Source organism: Schistocerca piceifrons, chromosome 4 (assembly GCF_021461385.2).
Source record: "Schistocerca piceifrons isolate TAMUIC-IGC-003096 chromosome 4, iqSchPice1.1, whole genome shotgun sequence".
Lineage (NCBI taxonomy): Eukaryota > Metazoa > Arthropoda > Insecta > Orthoptera > Acrididae > Schistocerca > Schistocerca piceifrons.
The window spans coordinates 17,287,569-17,312,344 of record NC_060141.1 but is presented as its reverse complement, the minus strand read 5'-3'; the positions used below and the strand labels follow the sequence as shown (position 1 = coordinate 17,312,344).

At 41.8% G+C, this 24,776-nt stretch overlaps 1 protein-coding gene across 1 annotated transcript in view; it reads right to left on the bottom strand.

Moving 5' to 3' along the window:
* LOC124795544 (serine protease Hayan-like) overlaps positions 1-20,178 on the bottom strand; it is a 41,889-nt gene extending 21,711 nt beyond the window's left edge. Inside the window, exons 1-2 of the mRNA XM_047259617.1 lie at positions 20,079-20,178; positions 13,106-13,480 (exon numbers count right to left, since the gene is read on the bottom strand). Coding sequence (XP_047115573.1) covers positions 13,106-13,480; positions 20,079-20,178 — 475 coding nt within the window. The remainder of the gene's footprint in view (positions 1-13,105; positions 13,481-20,078) is intronic.
* Between the last annotated feature and the right edge of the window lie 4,598 nt (positions 20,179-24,776).

The window sequence follows — 24,776 nt, the reverse complement described above, 5'->3', positions numbered from 1 at the left end:
CATCATTGAAAAGATGTAGATATTAGTGTCAGTGGCGTTCAGAAACAATAAAATCGCTAAAATTTAGCAAAGCTTCAGGGCGCAATGTAATCTCTATCAGATTTTACACTGAATTTAGGTCTGACTTATTCCCTCTTTTAACTGTAATCTATTGTAGATCTCCCGAACAAAAACCCATGCTCAGTAATTGAAGAAATCACAGCTCACGTCTGTCTACAAGAAGGGTAGCAGGCGTGATCCACAAAACTACCGTCCAATTTCCTTGACATCCGTTTGTTGTAGATTCTTTGAACGTATTCTGAGCTGCAACGTATCGAGGTATCTCGAACAGAAGGACCTCGTGCATGCCAACCAGCACGTAGATCAAGTGGCACCCAACCGGCTTTTTTCTCACAAGTCATTCTGAAAGTCATGGATTAAGGTAGTCTAGATGCAGTATTTCTCGATTTCCCCAAGGCGTTTGAGCCAGTACCAAGCCTGCGCTTATTATCTAAAGTATGACCGTATCGATTATCAAGCGAATTTTGTGACTGATTTGAGGATTTTTTGGCCGGTAGAATGCAGCAATTTGTGCCCCAGGGAAGTGTGTTTGGACCCTTTCCGTTCCTGTTGTATATTAATGCACTTGCAGGCAATGTCAATAGTAATTTCAGACTTTTTGCAGAATATGCAGTTATCTACGGTGTAGTACTGTCTGAAAGAAGCTGCACAAGAATTCAGTCAGACTGTAGGGAAGCAGCCTACTCACGCTGTATAAAATTCACATCAGTCTTTCCATTGCGTGACAGCCTAGCTCTGACGTCATAAATGTTGCACAATACTTTAAAAATCAAGCAAATAACCTGAAACGTTTCTCACATGTCAGGAGTAACACTAAATCAATATGTGTTGAATATCAGTTCAATAACTTTAACCATTTTCGAAATTTGGACGTTTTTCTGTAAAAATCATTGGCGCAACAGAAAAGAGCTAGAAACTTAAAAATTTATATTTAGATTCCTTTTTCATAATAATTTAGTAGAAACAGTATTTTGGATCTCAAAAATTAAAATTTTAGTTGAAATTCATGATTTTCTGGTTTTTGTCTTAAAAATTATGGACGCAAGATAGATTAAGTAGGCGAATAAATAAAGCTAGGATGTTTAAATTTACGTAGAAGGGAGATCCGCTATAATCATAAAGATGTGAGAAGTTTCAATTGAATAACTATAAATCTATAGCGATAGCGTATCACCAAAGGGCAAGTTCAGAGCTCGTCTACTGCGTGTAGTGTAATTAAATTAATTCTCTCGCCCAAAATAATTGACTTAGCCACGTCAGACTTTTATTATGATTACTTACCTGTGTGCTGATTGCACATTTAAATTGAGAGCTTCATCGGCCATCAGCAAAAGAAGCTATGATTTATTCAATAACTTAAAGTGGTGCATTACTAGCCCAGCGGCTAGTCGGGAGAACGAAATTGATCAGGCGTTCCCTTACTTGTCCGCACCGCGGCTTTATATATAAGAACGCTACGCGAGGAAAATAGGTCCCAGTTCTCTCCAGACGCTGATTAGCGCACCACCTGTGTCGGGAGTCGCGTTACGTCGGTATCATTGCTATAAACAGCCTCGAATGCCGTAATAAGTTACTCGGGATACGCGTAAACATGAATTCGTTTTCGAGTGAAGTGTTAATTCTGGGAGGACTTTAATGGTCTATCTTCAGTTTGCGTATGTCGTATTTTCACGTGCCGCCGCGGGACAGACATTCTACCATTATTTAGCGTGGCGTTTGATGAACATTATCATCAAATTATAGTGAGCATTCACTTAAACATTTAATTTGAACAGTTATAGTTGTATCAGAGCATTTGACTCTGAACTGCTCTGTTAGTTGGATTGTGTGCATTCTTTTTGGTCTGTGACTTTCAGAATATAGTGAACATTTTTAAAGAATCGTTTTTGATTATGAATCCCAGACAATCTCCTAATTCCTCAGAGCTATAAGCTGTAGCTATATGTGTATTTCTCAGATGAAGTGGGCACTAGGAATTCTAATTACAGGCTTCACGTTTTGCTGATCACTTTCTGGTTGCCAATATTGTAGTTAGAGAGCCAGTGTTGAGAACGGCAAAAGACAGCATAAATAATAGGAACATTTAACAACAATAATTCCACCCGCCGCCCCACATATGTTGCTAATCGGCCGGGAAATGCATCAAGACCTTGACAGAATTTCAAAGTGGTGCAAATATTGGAAAATTGCTTTAAATGTTCAGTAGTCAACTTCACAAAACGAAGAAAAGTAGTATCCTATGACTATAATGTCGAAGACTCACTGTTGGAATCGGTCAATTCTTATCGATGCCTGAGTGTAACGATCAGTAGGGAGATGAAGTGGAATTATCACATAGGTTCAGTCATGGGTAAAGCACGTGGCAGAATGCTGGGGAAACGCAGTCAGTCTACAAAGGAGATTGCTTACAAATAAGTCGTGCAATCCATCCTAGAATATTGCTCAATAGTGTGGGACCCCTACCAAGTAGGACTCACAGGGAATATTGAACGTATACGGAGAAGGGCAGCACGAGTGGTCACATTTCCCTTTGACTCAAGGGACAGTGTCGCAGAGAAGGGCAGAAGCTGCATGGGCAGACAGTTGAAGGTAGATGTAAATTTTTCCCAGAAAGCCCACTGAACAACGTTTCAGGAACCGGCTTTAAATGATGATTCTAAGAATATACTATACGTATCTTTCCAGTAGGAATCGTGAGGACAAGATTTGATTAATACAGGGTGTATCAGAAAGAATCATCCGATTTGCCACGTCTGTATTTGTGAAACTAATAAACATGCACAATGATTTTTTTTTCGATGAACGGAATACTCAAAGTTCTTCTTCATACCTTTTCATAGGTGTTCATTACGCCCCCCTTGAGATGCACGGCATATCTCAATGCGGTATTTAAATTGTTCCCACACTGCAGCGAACATGTCTTGCGTTACAGCTTCCACAGCTGCTGTTATGCGATGTCTCAGTTCATTTATTGTTGTTGGTGACGGAGGCACATAAACAGAGTCTTTTATAAACCCCAACAAGAAATAATCACAGGTCTGGTGATCTTGGAGGCCAGTAATGTAAGGCTGAATTATTTGCTCCAGGGCGACCGATCCACTATTCCTTTGATTTAAAAATTCCCACACTTCCAGATGCCAATGCGGCGGTGCCCCATGCTGTTGGTAATAGAAGTCTTTCGAATCAGCGTCCAACTGTGGGAAATCGAGATATGTGCCTCCTGCAATGTGCTTCCTGTAACACTGTTCTCGGCAAAGAAAAATGGACCATACACCTTTTCCCGCGTAACTGCACAAAACACACTAATTTTGGAGAGTCCCTCTCATGTTGTACAACTTTATGTGGTTGTTCCGTACCCCATATTCTCACATTATGACGGTTCACCTACCCATTAGATGGACTGTTGTCTCTTCACTAAACACTAAACAGGGAGGAAAACCGTCATGCTCCAACTTGTGGCTGGCCAGGGTGGCCGAGCGGCTCTAGGCGCTACAGTCTGGAACCGCGTGACCGCTACGGTCGCAGGTTCGAATCCTGCCTCGGCCATGGATGTGTGTGATGTCCTTAGGTTAGTTAGGTTTAAGTAGTTCTAAGTTCTAGGGGACTGATGACCTTAGACGTTAAGTCCCATAGTGCTCAGAGCCATTTGAACCAATCCAACTTGTCAAGAACGCATTTACAGAACTCCACACTTTGTTGTTTGTTACTTCCACACGCCAGACGGACATTTGGGGGGGGGGGGGGGGGGGGACGTTGAGCTATCGAGCTTCACAGCGAAAGGATTTCTGTTCTGCGGACTCCTTGTGAAACTATGGCGGATGCCTTCGACGTCTGTGTCAGACACTCAGGGGTGGCCCGGCGCCGGCCGAAGTGGCCGTGCGGTTAAAGGCGCTGCAGTCTGGAACCGCAAGACCGCTACGGTCGCAGGTTCGAATCCTGCCTCGGGCATGGATGTTTGTGATGTCCTTAGGTTAGATAGGTTTAACTAGTTCTAAGTTCTAGGGGACTAATGACCTCAGCAGTTGAGTCCCATAGTGCTCAGAGCCATTTGAACCATTTTTTTGGTGGCCCGGCGGTTTGCCTTTACACACACATCCTGTTTCTCGGAATTACTCGTACCGTCTTCTAATGGCTGTGCAGTAGGAGGATCCGCACTGTATCTAGCACAAAAGTCACGCTGAACAGTTATTACTGACCCGCACTGTGTAAAACGTACAACACAAGTTGCTTTCTGTTGTCCCAACAGCATTTTTACTACAACCGAAGTGGGCGCACACTCCTGTTACCTAGCGGGAAACACGTAAAACTTGAGAGTTTGCTCTTTCCAACAGTATGTTGTTCACGCACATATCTCAAATAACATAATAGTGACTATTGTTTTAAATCGGATGATTCTATTTGATACACCTTGTATTACTCTGCGCACAGCGGCATTTATACAGTCATTATTGTCGAGCTCCATAAGTGAATCGAAGAGGAATAAACCGCAGTAACAGGTACTTTTTTCCTTCTTTTTTACTGCGAGGTGACCACCTGAGGACCACGTTCCAATTTCAATTCTTCGTTCCTTTTTCTTTTCTTTTCATCCAGTATGCTTTCATCTGTTCAGGATGTTTCTCCTTTCTGTCTTCAGACCATTTTGAACCAGTCTTTGCAGATACCCTGCCTTGGAATCCTTCCATTTTCAATACTTTTTCCCGAAAGGATTCTCTGTTGTTTATATCTTCTATTTTTATATTGTTTCTTTTTACATCCTTTTTTACTTCGTTGACCCAGCTTGTTGTGGACTTCTTACCCCACAAATATTTGAAAATCGTATTACTTAATCTACTGTCTTGCATTCGAAATAGACGTCTGAAAGATATGAGTCTTCTTTTTCTCATTGCTTTTAAAATATTTTTCTATATATTGGTTCATTTCAGCATTACTTCGTAATTTCCAACCTTCTGCTATGTTTTGTTGCCCTAATATTTTCCTTATAATTCGCCTTCCTACTACTTCTATTTTATCTAAATTATAGTTTAATGCCAGGCATTCGCTTAGATGTAGGCATTCTGGCTTTTGTACTGCGTTGTAATGCCTTATTTTTGCATTTTTAGAGAGGCACTTTTTATTGTACAGGTCTTTGGTGATACCACATGGTCTCCCATTTTATGCAACCTTTCCTCTATTGAAGGTTTTTCCAAAGCATCCCTAGATATTTGAATTTTCTTACCCTCCATATTTGGCCAGAAATTTTGGAGCATCCTTAATGTTTCTTACAAACTTTGTTTTTTCTATAGAAATTCTTAAGTCAGTTCGGCTGACTATTTCTTCCAGAAGATTTATTTGTGTTATAGCTATGCCACATTTTCGGAAATTATAGCTACCGTATTATTTGTTGAGTGTTTCATTATGCTGAGCAAATCCAGATGCAAATCGGTCAAATATTGTGAGTAGACACATTGGACTTCATTCAAATGATCAGGATGTGTCGTACGAGGTCACTCGAGATATGTGTTACATGTGAGCTCCGAGAAAGGAAAATATAGTAGAAGACAGTAGGCCTCCGTTAACAGAGCGAATAAAAGAAATGCGGCAGATCTGAACATGAACAAAATCATTAGTGTAAGGATCGGCAAAGTAATTGTTGAGAACGAAAGGAAATCTGGAAAATCTTCGAAGATGAAAACCGTTCAGGATAAACGTTGCAGCGATAGATACTCATTTGCTGAGGATGTGATGCATCATGTTTGTTATTACTCTGAACAGAGAACACCAGTCATTCAGCGAATTATTGATCACCGTTGAGGGAGCAGGTCTTTCTCCAGGTAGCTCTGGCAGCGTTATTTGCAGTTCCGCACGAACTGGGCTCTCACCATGGACATTTATCTAGTCATGAGCTTCGTGACTGATCTTAAAACGTTATAAGAAGTTAATTATGAACCCAGTAGCTGGTTTCTCCTAATGAGGAGCAACGAACGCTATCTAGCCTCTCGACGTGCAAGATGGTGGAGCATTATGCTCCACGTTTAACTCGACGTGTCCCGTGTTACAGAGTTCTCTCAGAGGTCCGCTTTGTAACTTCTCAGTTGCATGTTCCATTCGGCATTTGCCGTAATGGTGTGGTACGAGTCATTGTACATTCAAGTAGCAAATTAGTATGTAAAATTGTAAATATGACTACATGCTGAAAATTTACAACTTTTTTTTCTTGTAAATATGCAGATGTGAGTTAATACCACCACCTGTTAAACGTTAGAATAATAGAAATTCTTCTACAGAATAGAAGGAGGTGTAAAGGAGAAACTTTTTCAGTTCATTTTCAAATGTTACGTTGCATTATGTTAGACACTTTGTATCACTGGATCAGTAATTAAAAATTTTATTTGCAGCAATGTGTGCTCCTTTTTATGCTGAAGAAAACCTTAAGGTGGAGTAATGAATGTCATTTTTCCTTTTGGTATTCTAATTATGTACATCATTCTTCCTTTTCAGCTGCAGTGGATTATTTATAAGAGACTTCATGATATATTGTGAAGCAGTGGCCACAATACGCAACCTCTGAAACAGATATTTATAACATTATCGTGAGTGGGCATCACATATTATCCTTAGGACATTTTTGTGTAGTGAAGACATTCTGTCTTAAAGACGAATACCCCAGAATATTATTCGTTACGACACGACTGAACGAAAATATGGAAAAAAATCTCAGCTTATTGTTTTGCCTCTCCCCAAGATTTCCAGTGATTCTAAGTGAAACTTCGGCAGAATAAAGTTGTTTTAAGAGTTCCAAAACGTTTTTTGCACATTTCAGATTCACACCAACATGGACACATAAGAGTTTAAAGTTTCTATCCTATTTATAATTTCTTTACCATGTGTCACACTTATCACTGGTGTAGTACCCAAAGGTATTCAGAACTGAATATGTTGTGTATTTTTAAAATTGAAGGTGAGACCTTTAGCAGAAACCCAGTCAATAATAATTTTAAGAACTGTGTTTACTATTTCTTCTGTTTCTATATGCACGCTTCCCTTGATTACAATACTAGTGTCATCTGCAAAAAGAATTAATTCTTCTTCTATTTTAGATGGAATGACCCGAATTCCATTGGTTGAATTACTGTGCATTCGTTTACTTAAATATGAAACCATCCATTCGTTGGCTACAACATGAATCGCAGATGGAAATATGACTTATTTTTAAGATTTTGTTTGCATAGTTGATACGCCTAATTTCAAAAGCAAAGAACTTTGCCGCTAGATGTAGTTTCGTTGCCAGCACTAGGAAATGCATTTTGGAAATCTCTTCTTAAAAATTTGTTGCCGAAAATGAAACTAAAAAGGAAACATGATGCTACTGTTCCAGAACACATTAATACTGAGTTTGTCTTTGTGCGATTAATAGTTTGCGAGTTAGAGCGAAGTGAATGAGGGGAAAACATTATGCATATCTTCCACTGAGATGTAGGAGCTTTAGCCCGTGCCTGCGCGTGAGCATCCTGAAATACCTGTCCTAAAGTAATTTTGAACATTTGTGCGATTGTGGGGAGGTTCTATAGATAGAACAGGCGACGTAAAATTCTGAAATAGATCAGTACAGTTTGTTCAGAAGCGTATGATTCTGTCATACGAGAATAATACTTAACTTGCGAAGAACTATTGCTTTACTTTCTCCTATAAGAAGCCATTTATTGTGAGTGCGGCTGTTCTTAATCTGAAATGTTTTACTTCATTTCGTTCGCTGCTCTGTTTTCGCACCGTTGGGCATTATCAAGTGCCATCTCATAAAACAATTACGCGTTGTGCATGTAGAGCATCATGAGCGACAGCGCAGGGAGGAAGAACAGCTCGTAATGACATTCCCAATAAAACACCAGAAAATAACAGGTGCGAGAGCGAGAATCACGGATGTGAAATTCTAAATGCACCAGATATGCGCACTTGAGACCCTCAGCAAGCTATTTGTGCTGTTAATTGAAGATATAATTTTGTGGGATGAGTGTTGTCATACGGAGACAAAAAACCGGGAAAGTGGTTGCACTTTATTCGTGTAGTATATCGAATCTGACATCTGTGATCGTTGTGCCCGTACCAGCTGCTACTGTTCTGCATTCTTATTTGGTGTGCCGTTACATGTTATTCTTTCCATAACAGTGCGCGCATGATGACACGCACTAGGAGCATAACGTAAATTTTTTACGATACATCACCTGTCCGTGTACGAGTGGACGAAATTAGACTGTATAGAAAACTAAAATTAAATAAAGTATTTATTTCAAATAAAAAATTGCTTGGCGTAGGAAAATCACTTCTCTCAAGAAATTCTTAGCGACTGGGTATCGAAGGATAAACAAGACTATCATTATCAATAAAATTTGTCTGGGTGTGGGTTTCTGTCCACATTGTTAATATCCAAAACTACCGAAGTTTCGGTCACTATTGCAAGTGTACTTCTTCACGGTGTTTTTGTTTACTGGTGAACGAGAAAATTTTCTTATATCCCTGCAGACATGGCTGTTATCTAATTCTGATAGGCTGTGAAGGATGAAGGAGAAGGAGTTAAAGAAGTTGTTTATTCGTGTTTTTATTATTTCTTTTTATTGGTGGAAAAGCGACGTTTTGATTGATGTTTGGTGTGTTGTCGTAGTCGGATATATAAGTCGGCGGTGTCAGAACACGAGGACGAGAGCGGCAAACAGATTGATTTTGCAGAAGTTCGCGTACTGGCGAAACGGCCTCTTACTCTCAGGAGGAAGATCAGAGAGGCAACAGAAATAGCCAAGCGACCGGCCAACATGAACAGAGAAGACGTATACCGACTTCCGACGTCTCGGCTGCCAGCAATAACAGCGCTACGGGACGATAGCTCACGTCAGGCGATACACACACAAGCTGCGACATTGTTGCGAATAAAACAGTGACCTGAATATGAAATAAATTTTTCTTTACGTCTATGATCACAAACTTTTTGTCGTCACGCTGTCTATGTTGCTGTAGATCTGAAGATGGTCATTATAGACCGAAACCTGTAGTCCGATGACTAAAAGTTTGTGTCCGTAGACATAAAGTAAAGGAGGGGGAGGAGTAACAACCTCGTAAAAAAACCAGGGTCCGTCCGGCTCCAGATGGTAGCACCCTGTCATAGGGCCCCTGCCTAGGGTTACTAGGTGAAACCCAGCCAACGGTCTCAATGGCGGAAGAGGAACAATTTCCCAACGGCAGAGAGAGCGGAAGAGCTAACTCCAGGGCTTACTACCTTGGTTTTAATTTCGGATTCGGGGCAACCCGATCCCCCAATTTATTATCCAACAATTACTGCAAAGCATGATGGGAACGTCGTCAAAGATAGACACTACTCCAAGAGGTAGACCGAATGGCAAATCCTCCGTTGTTCGTAGAAACAATGCAAAGGGGTCAAAGGATTTTGGAGGACCCCAACCAACATGTATGCAGCCCTCAACACTGAAATTTAAGAAAGCAACTATGTTTGCAACCCTAAATGTAAACTCTCTAATTAAAGCAGGAAAATTGAAATTATTGATTGAAAAGCTGAACCAGAAAGAAATTTTAATATGTGCATTACAAGAAACAAGGTTTTTAGATGAAACTGCTTTAGATTTTGAAAACTATCGTTTATTTAAAGGAAAACCAGGTAAAATCTTAATGAAACAAATGCCATACCTGGGAACAGCATTTCTGGTACATCACTCAATTTTAGATTCAGTTACTAACTTCTACTCGAGTTCTGAGAGACTATCCATTCTTGAGATTAAATGTAAAAACAAAGGATACTCTATAATCAACTGCCATGCACCCATAAACCAGGACAACAAAAATAACCCGGAGAAAGTTGAAGGATTTTGGGAGATACTTGAAATGGAACTGGATAGATGCTCAAAGAAGAACACAAAAATGTTAGTAGGCGATTTTAACGCACAAATAGGAAGGGAGAAAAAATACCATGGAACAGTAGGCCTCTTCCCAGGTCACAAAAGAACTTCAAAAAATGGAGAAAGGCTTATAGAGGTATGTAGGCATTTCAACTTGAAAATAATGACAACACATTTCAAAAAGCTGAGCCGAAAAACTAAAACATGGAGATCACCAAATCCACTTCTCGGAGAATTCCAAATTGACCATGTGGCTATCTCACTTCATTGTCAAGAAGAAATTCAAAACACTAAAGTGCTGAAAAGCCTTGATGTTGATTCAGACCACTATTTGACTACGATTAAATTCAGACCACTCCCATTTCGAAAAGAGAAGAAAACCTTTTACAAAATTCCAAAATATAACACAGAAACGTTAAAAAATGAAGAAATTAAACAACGGTTTCAAAGAGCATTGCACAAAGATAGCGATGGCATATCCACAATAAATAAGGAAGCGGGATGGGAGGAGATCAAAAACGAAATAGTTGAAATAGCAAAAGAAAATTGTCTCGTGAAAAGAGTAAGAAGACATCCATGGTGGGACAATGAATGTGATGAGAACCTGGAGAAGAGACAGAAATTGTGGCAGAAATGGAACTCCACAAAAGATCCTCAAGATCTTGACAATTTTAAAATCCAGAGAAGAGAAACAGCTAAGCTTTTCCGTAATAAAAAAAGAAGACAATTTCAGGATAACCTAGAACAGATTGAGGAAGACTTTAAAAGAAATAATTCTAGAGATTTCTACAAAACTTTTAGAAAACAGCTAACCAAATACCAATCCCCAAATTTATGTTTTAAAGATGAAGAGAACAAGCTAGGTTTGACAAACAAGACTAATTGTGAAATATTAGCAAAATATTTCGAGAATCTACTAAATTGTGAACCACCCAAAGATAAAATGAGTTTTGAAAACCACCGAAATACTAATACCGAGTCAAAACCTCCAGACGCTGAAGAAATAAAACACATAATACACAGTCTAAAAAACAATAAAGCCCCAGGTGAAGACTCCATAGTACCAGAAATCCTAAAAATAATGGATACCAACCTCCCACAAGTTTTGGAACATATGTTTAAGAAGATCTGGGACGAAGAAAGAATTCCTGAAGACTGGCAGTGTGCCCTGATACACCCACTACACAAAAAGGGGGATAAGATGAATGTTAATAATTATAGAGGGATCTCGCTACTACCAGTAGGATACAAAATTTTGTCAAGGAAATTACTTCAAATCGTGGAGCCAGTTCTGGATAAAAAAATAGGTGAATATCAAGCAGGTTTTAGACAAGGTAGATCCTGTGTTGAACAAATATTTAACCTGAAAACACTAATTCGTTACAGAATCTCAAGAGGCCAGAGATTTGCAATAGTATTTGAAGATTTCAAAAAAGCATACGACTCGGTAGATAGAGAAACATTACTGAAAGTATTGGAAGAATTTGGGGTCGATACGAAAACAATTCAAATTATCAAACAGACGCTAACAAACAGTAAGGCCAAAGTTAAATTTATGGGTGAAATTTCAAGGAAGTTCGAAATTAAAACAGGTGTTAGACAAGGTGATGGTTTATCCCCAATCCTCTTCAACTGCGTACTGGAAAAGATATTGAGAATATGGAAAGAAGAACTCAAAGGCACCAAGAATGACATCAGAATTGGAACAAAAAAAGAAAAAATAGAAGTGGACTGTTTAGCTTTTGCAGACGATCTGGCAATAATTACAGAAAACGAAGAAATAGCTCAGAACTACCTGGAGAAACTACAAGAAGTTTCGGCCAGAGCTGGACTGCAGATTTCATTTGAAAAAACCGTGTATATGTCTAATCATAGAAATAACAAGAAAAATCTTATTACTAAATACGGCAATATTAAGAGAGTAGAAAAATTTAAGTATTTAGGTGAAATAATTCAAGTGAATGGTTTAGACAAGAGTGCAAACCAGGCGAGAGCAAGGAAAATGGAATTTGCTTTTCAAAAAACCAAAGACATATATAACAAAAAAAACATTTCGATTCAAGCTAAATTAAGACATTATAAAACTGTCATTAGACCAGAATGCCTGTATGCATCGGAGTGCCTATCTCTTAACAAAAAGGGGGAAATAGAAAACATGGAAAAGAAAGAAAGGAAAATTTTGAGAAAAATATTAGGACCGAGAAAGATTGGAGAAGAGTACAAGCTAAAGAGTAATAAGGAAATATACAAAACTATTGAGAAAGTGAGTGAGGCAATGCGTAAACGCAGACTAACGTTTTATGGTCACCTGTCGAGGATGGATGGAAACAGACTAACAAGAAAAGTGTTTGAACATAGTAACAGGAACGAAAAAACCAACAATAAATGGATACAGATGGTGAAAAAGGATTTGGCCTATTTTAATGTCACCCGTGAGTCAATCAGGTACAGGGAAAAGTTTAGACAAATAGTGAACGAAATTAAGTGTTTTCCAGAAGAAACGAAACTAAAGAATAATAACAGGAAATGGTCGGAAGAGCGGAGGAGGAACCACTCGAAAATGATGAGGAAATATTGGGAAGAGAGAAAAAAAGATCAAAAAGCCGGGCAAGTGAATTGTTGAACGTGGTCCAAAGATGGCCGAAATCGAAAGAAGAAGAAGAAAGTAAAGGAAATTTTTGCAACACACACTGGCGCGCGGGAGACTGCAGCGGCCGCAGGTACGTAGCTAGAAAGCAGGAAAACAACGCCACTCACAGCTGCCGCCTGGTTTTCCGTTCGCCAATTTCTACTAATCACAAGCAGTACCGAAAACACCAATCAAAACTTAGCGTTTTCACCAGTAAGAAGAAATAATAAAATCACCAATAAAGAACTTGCAATAGCCTTCTCCTTCATCCTTAACAGCCTATGAGAATTAGATAACAGCCACGTCTGCAGGTATATAAGAAACAAAGTTTTCTCATTCAGGAGTAATCAAAAACACCCTGAAGAAGGTCACTTGCTCCGAAACGTCGGTAGTTTCAGATAGTGACAATGCGGACACAAATCCAGAAAAATCGGAAGCCTACGTCTATATTTAAGACTATCACTGTCTTTTATTTATCTTTTCCCCTTCTCCCGTGGTTTAGGTACAGGGAGGACGCCTTGCTGCGTGGCTCACTCACCGGCGTCGCTGCGCCGCTTCGAGGCGGCCGGCTGCTGCCGGCGGCGGAAGTCGCGGCTGCCCGCCGTCGCGGCGCTGCCGTCGCGCTCGTCACGGTCGTCGTCGTCGTCGTCGTCGTCGCCGCCGCCGCCGCCGTCGCGGCGCGGGTCGTCGTAGTCGAGGCCGTTGCCGCGGAAGCGGTCCCCGCGGCGGCCGCCCCCGGCGCTACCGACCACGACGTTGGCGGCCTCGGTGCAGCAGACCACCTCCTGGTCGCCCACGAAGCCGCAGCGCGCGGGCGGCGGGCGCCGCTGCCTCAGGGCGCGCCTAGCCGAGGCGCAGGCACCCACCGCCACGCACCGCCCGGAGGCGCCGCCGTCCCGGCACCTGTCGCCCTCTGCAGGCGGGAAAAACACCTCTGGTTGTCACGTGTAAGCACGACAGGTGCTCCGCGAAAAAATAACTTCTGTGCTGCCGAGTGTTAACCGAGGTACGAGCATACGGAAAAGTTTGCCACGAATGTCAGTGGCTCCAACACATCTTAAGCAACAGAACACATTGCGTTGTCTTCGACGGCGAGTGTTCATCAGACACCACGTATAGTTAGGGATGCCCCAGGGAAGTATGATAGGACCGCTATTGTTTCCTACCAGGTGTAGAAGATTGAAACGGGAATTTCCCTATAGATGGTGCTAGCCGTCAATGTAGGGCCCGTGAGACCGCGTCTGCAGCGCCATCTGCTTCCTGTAACGGCTGACGACGAATGTGAGCACGCAGTAAGTCAAGTTCCATACATCCGTATTACTGTGGCCTTCTCCACCAGACATCACGGCGCCTAGAGTATCAGCAACCAAACTGACAGCCTGCAGCCGCGGGTTGCCCGCCTCGCAGGCACACCGAATCAATACACAACTGACAGGCAATACTGATGAACGGCCACAACAACAACCACAACAACAACATCACAGCAAAGACACCAGCGGCCACTACCGGCCCACATAAACATAAGGAAGAGGTCGCTGTTAATCCCGGAACTATTTTCACACGTGAAACCACGTGATCGAAAGTAGTTCCGAGGTACTCATCAGCCGAAGCGCTATAAAGGCCGGCGCTCGGCCGCACACCGGCAGTTCATCGACCGCCAGCAGATGTGGATAGCTGCCGCTCTGGCAGCCTGGCTTGGATCTTCTCGCTGATCTCTGGATTAGGCTCGGTATATCGGAGAATTCTCTGGTGGAGACTAGCAGGAAATTATTTCAGTTGTTTTCTATATTATTCTTGTATGTAGTTGTGATTCGAAGACGGATCACTGTTTTGTGTTGGTGTTTTACTTGGAGAATTTGTTTGGTTTAATTGAACAGTCCGATAAATTGTTTTCGGACTTTGATCGTTAGTTTCTTCTGCTTACGCAGACATAACACGTACCTCTTACAAATCCGCAAACATGTCGAGTTTTCTGCCTACGTACTACGATTTTCTGACAGCTTCGGTTTCGTGTGATAACAGAAAATCGCTGCAGAATGGCATCGAACGCTTGTCGAAGCTTTCGGCGAACATGCTCTAGGGAAAACACAGTGTTTCGAGTGGTTTAAACAATTCAAAAGTGGTGATTTTTACGTGAGAAACTACGAGCGCGGGAAACCACTGAACAAGTTCGAAGACAAAGAATTTCAGGCCTTATTGGATGAAGATGATACTCAAATTCAACAGGAACTCGCGGAACAATTGAATGTGGCAGAGAAAGCCGTTTCTCTTCGGTTGAAAACTATGGGAAAGGTGCAGAGAGTGGGAAAATGGGCTCCGCATGAAGTGTATGAAAGACAGGAAGCAAATCGAAAGACCAATTGTGAAGTGCTGCTCGCCAGATACAAAAGAAAGTCGTTTCTCCGTCGAATAGTGACACGTGATGAAAAATGGATATATTTTGGGAATCCAAAGCGTCGTAAATCATGGGTGAATCCAGGCAAACTATCGACATCCACTGCAAGACCAAATCGCTTTGGAAAGAAGACAATGCTCTGTGTTTGTTGGGATGAGAAGAGTGTCATATATTATGAGCTGCTAAAACTTGGTGAAACCGTTAACACCGATCGCTACCAACAGCAAATGATCAAATGGTTCAAATGGCTCTGAGCACTATGCGACTTAACTGCTGAGGTCATCAGTCGCCTGGAACTTAGAACTAATTAAACATAACTAACCTAAGGACATCACACACATCCATGCCCGAGGCAGGACTCGAACCTGCGACCGTAGCGGTCGCGCAGTTCCAGACTGTAGCCCCTAGAACCGCACGGCCACTCCGGCCGCCAGCAAATGATCAATTGAAATCGAGCATTGCGTGAAAACGACCAGAATATGGTAAAAGGCAACACAAAGTCATATTGCTCCATAATAACACCCCATCTTACACAGAAAAACTGGTCAGGGAAGCGATAGAGGCGTTCAGTTGGGAAATACTAGGGCATGCGACTTATTCTCCAAACTTGGCTCGGTCCGATTAACATCTATTTTCATCACTGGGACACGCTCTCGCTCAACAAAGCTTCAGTTCGTATGAAAATGTACGAAAATGGCTCGCTGACCGGTTCGCTTCAAAAGCAGAATTCTTTTTTTGACGTGGCATTCATAGCCTGCCGGAGACGTGGGAGAAGTGCGTAAATATCAATGGAAATTATTTTTAGTAAAATGCTGTTTGTCAGTTTCAAACAACAGACGTGTAATTAATGCAACCAAATTCCGGTTTTCATACTTCTACACCTGGTATGTACGTAAATGATCTGGCGAAAAGGATGGGCAGCAGTTTGCGGTTGTTTGCTGATGATGCCGTGGTGTAGTGTAAGATATACTTGCTGAGTTAGTGCAGGATGAGGCAAGAGGACTTAAACGAAATTTGTAGGTGTGACTGCAGAAAAATGTATATTAATACGGACAAGAAGGAAAGACCAGCCATGACGTTCGAGTACAGCATTAGCAGTATGTTACTTGACAGTCACGTCGTTTAAATACCTAGGCGTAAAGTTGCAAAGTAATAGGAAAGGGAATGAGCATGCAAGGATTGTAGTAGGGAAGGCGATTGGTCGACTTCAGTTTACTGGGAGAATTGTAGGAAAGTGTGGTTCATCCGTAAACAAGATCGCATATAGTGCGACCCATTGTTGAATATTGTTCGAGTGTTTCGCATCTGCACGAGGTCGGGTTAAAGGAAGACATCGAAGCAATTCAAAGGCAGGCTGCTGGATTTGTTAACGGTAGGTTCGAACAACAGCAACTGTTGTGGAGATGCTTCGGGAACTGAAATGGGAATCACTGGACGTTAGTTTCGAGGAGCATTACTGAGAAAATTTAGAGAACCGGCATTTGAGGTTGACTGCAGAACGATTCTATTACCCTCAACGTACATTTCGTGTAAGGACCACGAAAATAAGATACGAGAAATTAGCACTCGTACGGTGGCAAATAGCAGTTGTTTTCCCCTCGCCCTTCTTGCGAGTGGAACCGGAAACGAAATGGCTAGTAATGGTATAGGTTACGATACGCCACGCACCATACGGTGACTTGCGGATCATCTGAGTATGTGTAGATGTAGATTTGCTTCTCCTTCCATGTTTATATTCTCACGGCGTCACTTCTCTAGCCTCACTGTCTGCTTTGGTTACTATGCTGCGGTGGCAGTCGCACTTCTCAGCACAGTGTGGTCACACACGGCCTGAAAAGCTTGTAAGTGTCTTATTTGGTGTGTTGTGCTGAGAAATAATTGTCAAGACAAAGATTCCACACGTCTGCCATTACCGAGATAATTGGCATTGACGTTATCCAGTCAGGCCGTTGTGCGTGCAGATTCAAGCGGACGCCAGAGACCAGATCACCAGACGTGTCCATTTGGTTGCCCCATATCGTACAAGAGAGCTGCACAAAAACTGAACCTGGGACAGTAGTACGGATCGCACTCGTGCCAAAGGCTGAGCAGCCTCGTGCGGTATCATCAAACACACTGGCTGTCTGATTCTTACCGCCCAATAGTGCCAGGTTTTAATAGAGGGTAGCAGGTGGCTGGGGGTTAAAGATATTTCCATTACGTTTTCATAAAATCTTGATACAAAGTACTTTGTAAATGATTATTATTACATGCTTTAACTTGCTACAACTCTGCTTTATAAATTTTATAACAGAAAGTTGTTTTATTCCTACTTAAATCACTATTACTGTAGAATTGGAGGACAGTTAAAAGTTTTTACTACTATGAGAGACATAAGAGGTTGACTCCTCCAGATCTACGCTATGAGAGCAACTGGCACTGATTGTATCTGGCGGGCCGTTCCAGTTTGTGCGTTCAACGGTCCCATTGGCTAACTTGAATGGTAATTAACTCGAAAACGGCGCAACGAACGGAATTTTTTTCTGAGTAATTATTTCTCAGCAGAACCTACCATGCAACACCCATACAAGATTTTCAAACTGTTTCTGACGAGTTAGTTGCTGCGGAGGCCTCAAGCTGTGATATTTATCATTATTACTGAAATTACTGTTGATGTAAGTGCTAGTAAATACTCACCGTCAATATGTACTCCTGTATGCTGTACTAACGTCCCGTTATAACTTCATTACTAGACAGTGCAGCATATTCAATACCAAAAAACAAAAAAAAACCTGTTTAACAGAAGTTTACCGTAGGTGGATTTGGATTTATTGGCGCGTTTTTAGCACTATTTTCACATTTTCCACATTTTTAAAAACATGGTGCGAGTTTTCATTGCGGCAGCCTACAACTAGCTCTTGATAGTATTTGTGGTCTTATGCCCTTTTTAGTGTTTGGCTATATCCAGGAGGAAAAATGCTTAATTACAACTGAAGTAAGGCTGCAAATCGAACAACTGTTACAGAAATTATAGTTCATCTGACATAACAGATTAATCACCTTATATCTCTACAATTGCAACGCTTACAACTTTAAACTACTGCTGCTGTTGCTGTTGTTGTTGTGGTCTTCAGTCCAAAGACTGGTTCGATGTAGATCTCCACGTTAATCTATCGTTCTTCATCTGTGAACAACTGCTGCAGCCTTCATCCATTCATCCATTTTAACCTGCTTACTGCGTTCATCTCTTGGTCTCCCTGTATGACTTCTACCCCCCCCCCCCCCTCCACTACACACACACATATACAGAAACCGCTTCATTACCAAACAGACGGTTCCTCGTTTCCTTGTTGCTGCAGACTGTATCCTATCAACCGGTCTGTTCTTGCAGTCATGTTGTGTCACTAGAGAAAGCAGTTAATTCAACTGAGCACCTCATTTGTTATTCGATACATTCCTCTACTCTGGTTTTGTTCTTTAGCACCACATTACAAAAGCTTCTATTTTCTTCTTGTCTGAACTGTATGTCATCCACGTTTCACTACCGTATAGGGTTACACTCAAGACAAATAACTTCAAAAGATACTTCCTAATACTTAAATTTATATTAGCTGTTAACAAATTTATCTTGTCAAAAATGCTTTTGTTGCTGTAGCTAGTCAGCATTTAATAATTTCTCTTTCGGCCATCCTCAGTTAATTCACTGTCAAACCAATAAAAGTCATCTACGTTCTACAATATACTACGAATGTTTTCTATGAAATGTAAGCAACTTTATTGAGGATAAGTTCTTTCCGTGCTAGTAAAGGGAAGTCAGTAATAGTATCTTAGAGTCCTTATCAAACCGTTGTACGAAAGAAAATAAGGTGCTATTGAAGCCAATTATTAGTGTAAAGTACTAGTAAAAGAATTCATATTTGGAAAAAACGTAGATTTCACTTGAAAAGTTCCGTATATGCAGTAGTATAGTATTTACATACCAGTACCGCAGTAATCTATAATGTAATTTATTAATACCTTGAAACGTACGTACGGAAAGTAAGTTGCACTACATACCGGGCACATCGTCAACAATGGTCTCATAATGCAGTGATGCGTGTCTCGGTTTGCAAAATTAGTTAACGAGTACAAGGTACAACCCATGTTCTGTGCTTACTGAATTGTTCGAGCCGCTAAGGTTAAATGGATCACTTAGTTAGAATCGAGCAAACAAGACAGGAAGAATGGAATTAAAAAAATATAAAACTTTGAACATAGCTGCTAAGGTTCAGTGACCGTGTCAGAATTATATTGGAACAAATAATCCCTCGGTCACAAATATTAAGTCAAAATTGACCTGGTTTCGATGCTACTATTAGCATTGTCTTCAGAATTAGACTAACTGTTGTAAAACATATTAGGTATATAGTACATTAATAAAATTAAAGTTTGTACTGACTGGAAAAGATGCAGTACTTACAAGTCACATATTAAAAAAGATCTGAGCCGGAAAGGCGACGTCATGAACAGTTGTGAGATGGCGAGCCGCTAAGGGCTGCTCGTACTGTGGACAAGGGTTGCAACGAGACTCTTTTATTAATGTACTATATACCTAATATGTTTTAGTACAGTTAGTCTAATTCTGAAGACGATGCTAATAGTAGCGTCGAAACCAGGTCAGTTTTGTCTTAATATTTGTGACCGAGGGCTTATTTGTTCCAATATTTAAAAAATACGGTCTCTCTGCACTTTACCCACTTTTAACAGTTATCTCTCGACAGTTGTTACTCCAAGTTTGATGCGTGTTGTAGTAACTACAATCTTAGCAATGCTACAGAATATTACTCTGTCGCAACTTGCACGAGTTTCGAAACTCGTGTCAATTCTGTGGGAAAATGGTCCCATTCGAACTGCAGTTGTGTCACTCTGCTATTGACGCAGCTGGTTTACAAGTACGCTATGAATGATAGGATGGACGTGAGCTGTAACACGGAAAAATTCTTATTGTATCTGCTCGTCGCTCGTGGCATGCACACTGACCGAATTTACCGTTGTTGCCGTAGAGCCCTGAATACAGATTCCTGCATTAGATCACCTGTGAAGGCTCCCTACGCGATGCGAAACACCGCCACTGGTTGTACAGACACGCCGGACTCACCGTTGAGCTGCCGCGGGACCGCGCCGGCTGCCCGCAGGAAGACGGCGATGGCGCAGGCGGCCCACAGACCGGTCCTCAGGCACACGCGAGCCGACGTCATTGCCCTGTCTGCGTGTGGAGAGAGAGGCGGGCACTGACAGACGGCGGTCCTCCGCCGGCCGCTCTTATAGGTCCCTCTTCCCTCTGCACCAGAGAGGGCCTCCTGCCGCACCGTGGCCGGCCCGGGCCTCCACCGTGCTCTCTAGTGGAGGGGGGGAGGGGGAGGGGGCGGCATTGACCGCGGCGCCCGCCCACGCCGTCAGCGAGATCGCCCCCGGCGCCAGTCACAGTGACCGCAGCTCCTGGTAGCCGTAACGGAAGCTTTCCCCGCACACTCTTTATCTCGAGTATTTCGCAAAACTCGGGTCGCTGCTCAGGCAGAGAGCTTCGCGCGGTTCATCCGCATAGCAAAGTAATGGACCAATCGCCTTCGTGCGTAGAGCAAGTACGTCGTCACTGACTGGAATCTGTTAAGCACAGTTTTCGAAAGTAGTGGGTGATGTCTTAGTTCCATGTGCTGTGACCAGTCTATGATGGCCTGTAAAGCCCCGAATGAGAAAGTGCAACGTGCAGAACACTGCACTGGAGCGCCACTCTTTATTCTAGTATACTGTTTGACGTTTCCCGTAATTTTCCTACAACGTTTCCGTCGATCGTCACACGGGCCTAGTTGTATTTCCTCCCCCAAACTTTTCAAATGGCTCTGAGCACAATGGGACTTAACATCTCAGGTCATCAGTCCCGTAGAACTTAGAACTACTTAAACCTAACTAACCTAAGGACATCACACACATCCATTCCCGAGGCAGGATTCGAATCTGCGACCGTAGCGGTCGCGCGGTTCCAGACAAGCGCCTAGGACAGCTCGGCCACACCGGCCGGCCCAAAGTTATCCTTGCATCCCAAATGATCTCGACTATAAGAAGATGTCGATTTCTAAGCTTCGTTCGCACTGAGTAACAGAGCCATAAAACCGTCAATATGAATCACCAAAACTCAATATAAAACAAAGGAAGAAATGATTTCTGTTGAATTTCATGCAAGTAGAAGCACCAGGAGAAATCACACGTTTCGGCTTCCGCAGTTGGGCACATTCTTCCTGGTACTATTCAATTGAAACCCAATTGATTACCCGATACCGAACAAAAACAAAAGATTTCTGTGTGCTTACGAACGTGCTTCGGTAGTCCAGTAAGGGCAATACGAGCACTCACAACAAAACTGTGCTTCGACATACATCCAGGGTGTCAAAAACAAAGAAAAAGAAGTGTCCAGATTGAGATTTTCGCTCTGCACCGGAGTGTGCGCTGATTTGAAACTTCCTGCCAGATTAAAACTGCGTGCCGGACCGAGACTCGAACTCGGGATCTTTGCCTTTCGCCATGTCTCCACAATATCGTTTCTTTCAGGAGTGCTAGTTCTGCAAGGTTCGCAGGAGAGCTTCTGTAAAGTTTGCAAGGTAGGAGACGAGGTACTGGCGGAAGTAAAGCTGTGAGGACGGGGCGTGAGTCGTGCTTGGGTAGCTCAGCTGGTAGAGCACTTGCCCGCGGAAGGCAAAGGTCGCGAATTCGAGTTTCGGTCCGGCACACAGCTTTAATCTGCCAGGAAGTTTCAAAAGAAGTGTCGCTTACCCGTACAGGAAGTAGAAGAAATGTTCCGGTAATTGCATGTCCGGAAATCAATACCTGTTGAGATATCGACCCATCTGTCCTCTCATTCCCGTCTGTCTGTTACGTATGAGAAGACACTACAGGCAGTGGTGCATGTGGTTACCACGCATCCTGACACATCCATCAGCTCGTTCTCGCAGTGAACCACGCACTCTTTCGAATACACTTGGCACCATTCTCATTGGTCACACGTCCCTATAACGATTGAATATTCTCGATGGGTTGGCATAAAGCAATGCCTTTAAATGTGCCATAGGCAGCATCTTACTTTCGGCAAAATACCATCCACACAATTCCGAAGATGGGAAGAGAACATAAGTGCGAGAATTCACATGAAAAGTTCCGTATATGTAGTAGTATAGTATTTACATACCAGTACCGCAGTAATCTATAATGTAATGTATTAATACCTTGAAACGTACATACGGAAAGTAAGTTGCACTACATACCGGGCACATCGCCAACAGTGGTCTCATAATGCAGTGATGCGTGTCTCGGTTTGCAAAATTAGTTAACGAGTACAAGGTACAACCTGTTCTGTGCTTACTGAATTGTTCGAGCCGCTAAGGTTAAATCTGCCATCTGTGAAGCGCATACAAGCAAACCGGAAATTGTAAAATAAACTAATGTACCTTGGTACATCTTAAGACAGGTCGCTCATCTGTTGCTCACTTAAGACACTGTCTTAAAACATCAAGCAAGAGTTTTATGTTCGAGATAGTAACAACTGTAAACTTCTGTTTGTCTCGTAGCAAACACGATTTATACACACTTATAAAGACCTTGAGATTTTTGTAATTGATGACGGGCACATTATTTTTTCTTTCTCTTACGAATAAATGTAACTTTCAAACTTATATGAATAACCGAGATCCAAAGGCATTACTTTCTTGTAAATGTTTGTGACTAATCTCCTCAAAATCTTCCTGCTGGCCCTTCTAATCACTGTATGTAATGTGCTAAATCCTCACTCAAGTATTTTTAATATATAGTGGTTCATTTTTATTTAATATGCAAATGACGAACTCAAGAGCAATTTTATGTAAACTGGCGGAAGAAAATCACAACACCAAATGATAATAAATGTAGAGCAATGAAAGGTCTGGAATACATTTGACTAGATAACACTGCAAGATCACACGTTAATGTAAGAGCGAGGTAAGCCATTACAAATGTGATTTGTGTTAAGATCTTATTGGACCAAACTACTGAGGTCTTCCGTCCGTAAGCGTACACACTACTTAATCTAACATAAACTAACTTACACTTAGGACAACACACACACATACCCATGCGCGAGGGAGGACTCGAACCTCCGACGGGAGGGAGCCGCAGTTACAAATGTGAAATGCTGGTGAATTAATACGGGTGTAACGACCAGAATGTTGAACGCAAACACGCAAACGTACATTCTTTGTGTTCCACAGGTGCCGGATGTCATTTTGTGGGATGGAGTTTGTAACCTCCCCCTCACTTATCGACTTTAATGACAGTGAAAAATTAAACCGCGTGTACCTAATGGAAATTTGGGATAAGCAATCGTCATCTAAGTCAATTTGTCGGTAAAGAGGGAGGAAAGGATTACATCTAAATGAAAGGAAAAATGCAAATGAAACTGGTGGAAATTAATTTTGAAAAGGGGTAAAGTTAATAAAGAAAGTAAATGTGCGGCCGTTACGTTAACAATTAACTAGCGGTAATTAGATATTTGAGATTTGTGGGAAATTACGGTCGCCAGTCCTAAGGACAATTACTATAGTAACTGAAAAAAAGGTTATTACGCATATAATTAGCACTAGAAGCGTGGCAACTGAAGGTTGACACGTGTAGTGTGAAAACTGAAAGTTTGTCAGAAGTAATAAATTTCGCTACACTCTGACTTAATTTAGCAAAAGAATTAATAAAACTGGAAAATCGAAAGTTAATTTAGTGACTGAAGTTAATAGTGAGCTTTCTTTCTGAAGCACATCGAAATTCAGTAAAATACGGTTAGTCTTGGACTACCTCAACAATCATTTCAAAAGCTACTTGAATCTACGCAATTTAGAAATAAGAGATTTAACTTTGAACTTGAATTAAATGATTCTGAACAATTAACAATAGTAAAATTTAGTATGTACCAAGCTGAGCTGCAGTCACAGGTAACTAAAATACGGTAACAAAACTCGCACTCTTAATTTGTGCTTGTGCAATCTAAATATTGTAGCCAGCTATGAATACCTTAACTGAACTTTTAAATTAAAGCAGTGAAATCGAATGATGCTGGCGTTTGAATTTCAACGACACTCGGGCTCATTTCGGAAAAGGAAGGGACCCTGCTTGGCAATGCAATTGGGACAATGAGCAACAAAGGTTCATGCTAAGTTGCTGTAATTTTGCGATGCAACAATTTTAAAAATTTGAAAAGCTGAGGTCTGCCATACAGTTCTAAAACTTTACGTGCTTCCAGTCTTCCTTGTTGGCTGATTGAAGGTTTGAAGCCGTCGATCGAGGAGGTGGCAACAGTCACTTATTGTCGGCCGTCGCTGTTGCAGATGTTGGCGCGCCTTCTTCTCGACACGGTCACCAGACGAAACGGGCTCTTGTTGTGCGCCAGCTAATGCTTCCCGTCCGCGACACCATGTCAGAAACTATCATCGCAAGTCGAGCGCAATTACATGCTGCCAAACCCCGAAAGCGCGGCAACTCACGGGAGCGTCACACAACACACCTGCTTCACCGCCCTACTCCCGCCAAACTCTCTCTCTCTGCCCGCGCTCCACGCGACAGAGTTAACACTACCAAAGATCCTAAACACTTTGGTTCTCCACACGACCTATCGATGTATTCGTTCGATAGCATAGTTTTCCCCAGGCCAGACCCAGCGTATAAATACAAATAACATTCACAAAATAAACCAATTATACATAGACATATATGCATAAATACATACAAATAGTAAAACAATTACAATATACAAAGACACAGAAATGTTATATCTTCAGGTAAC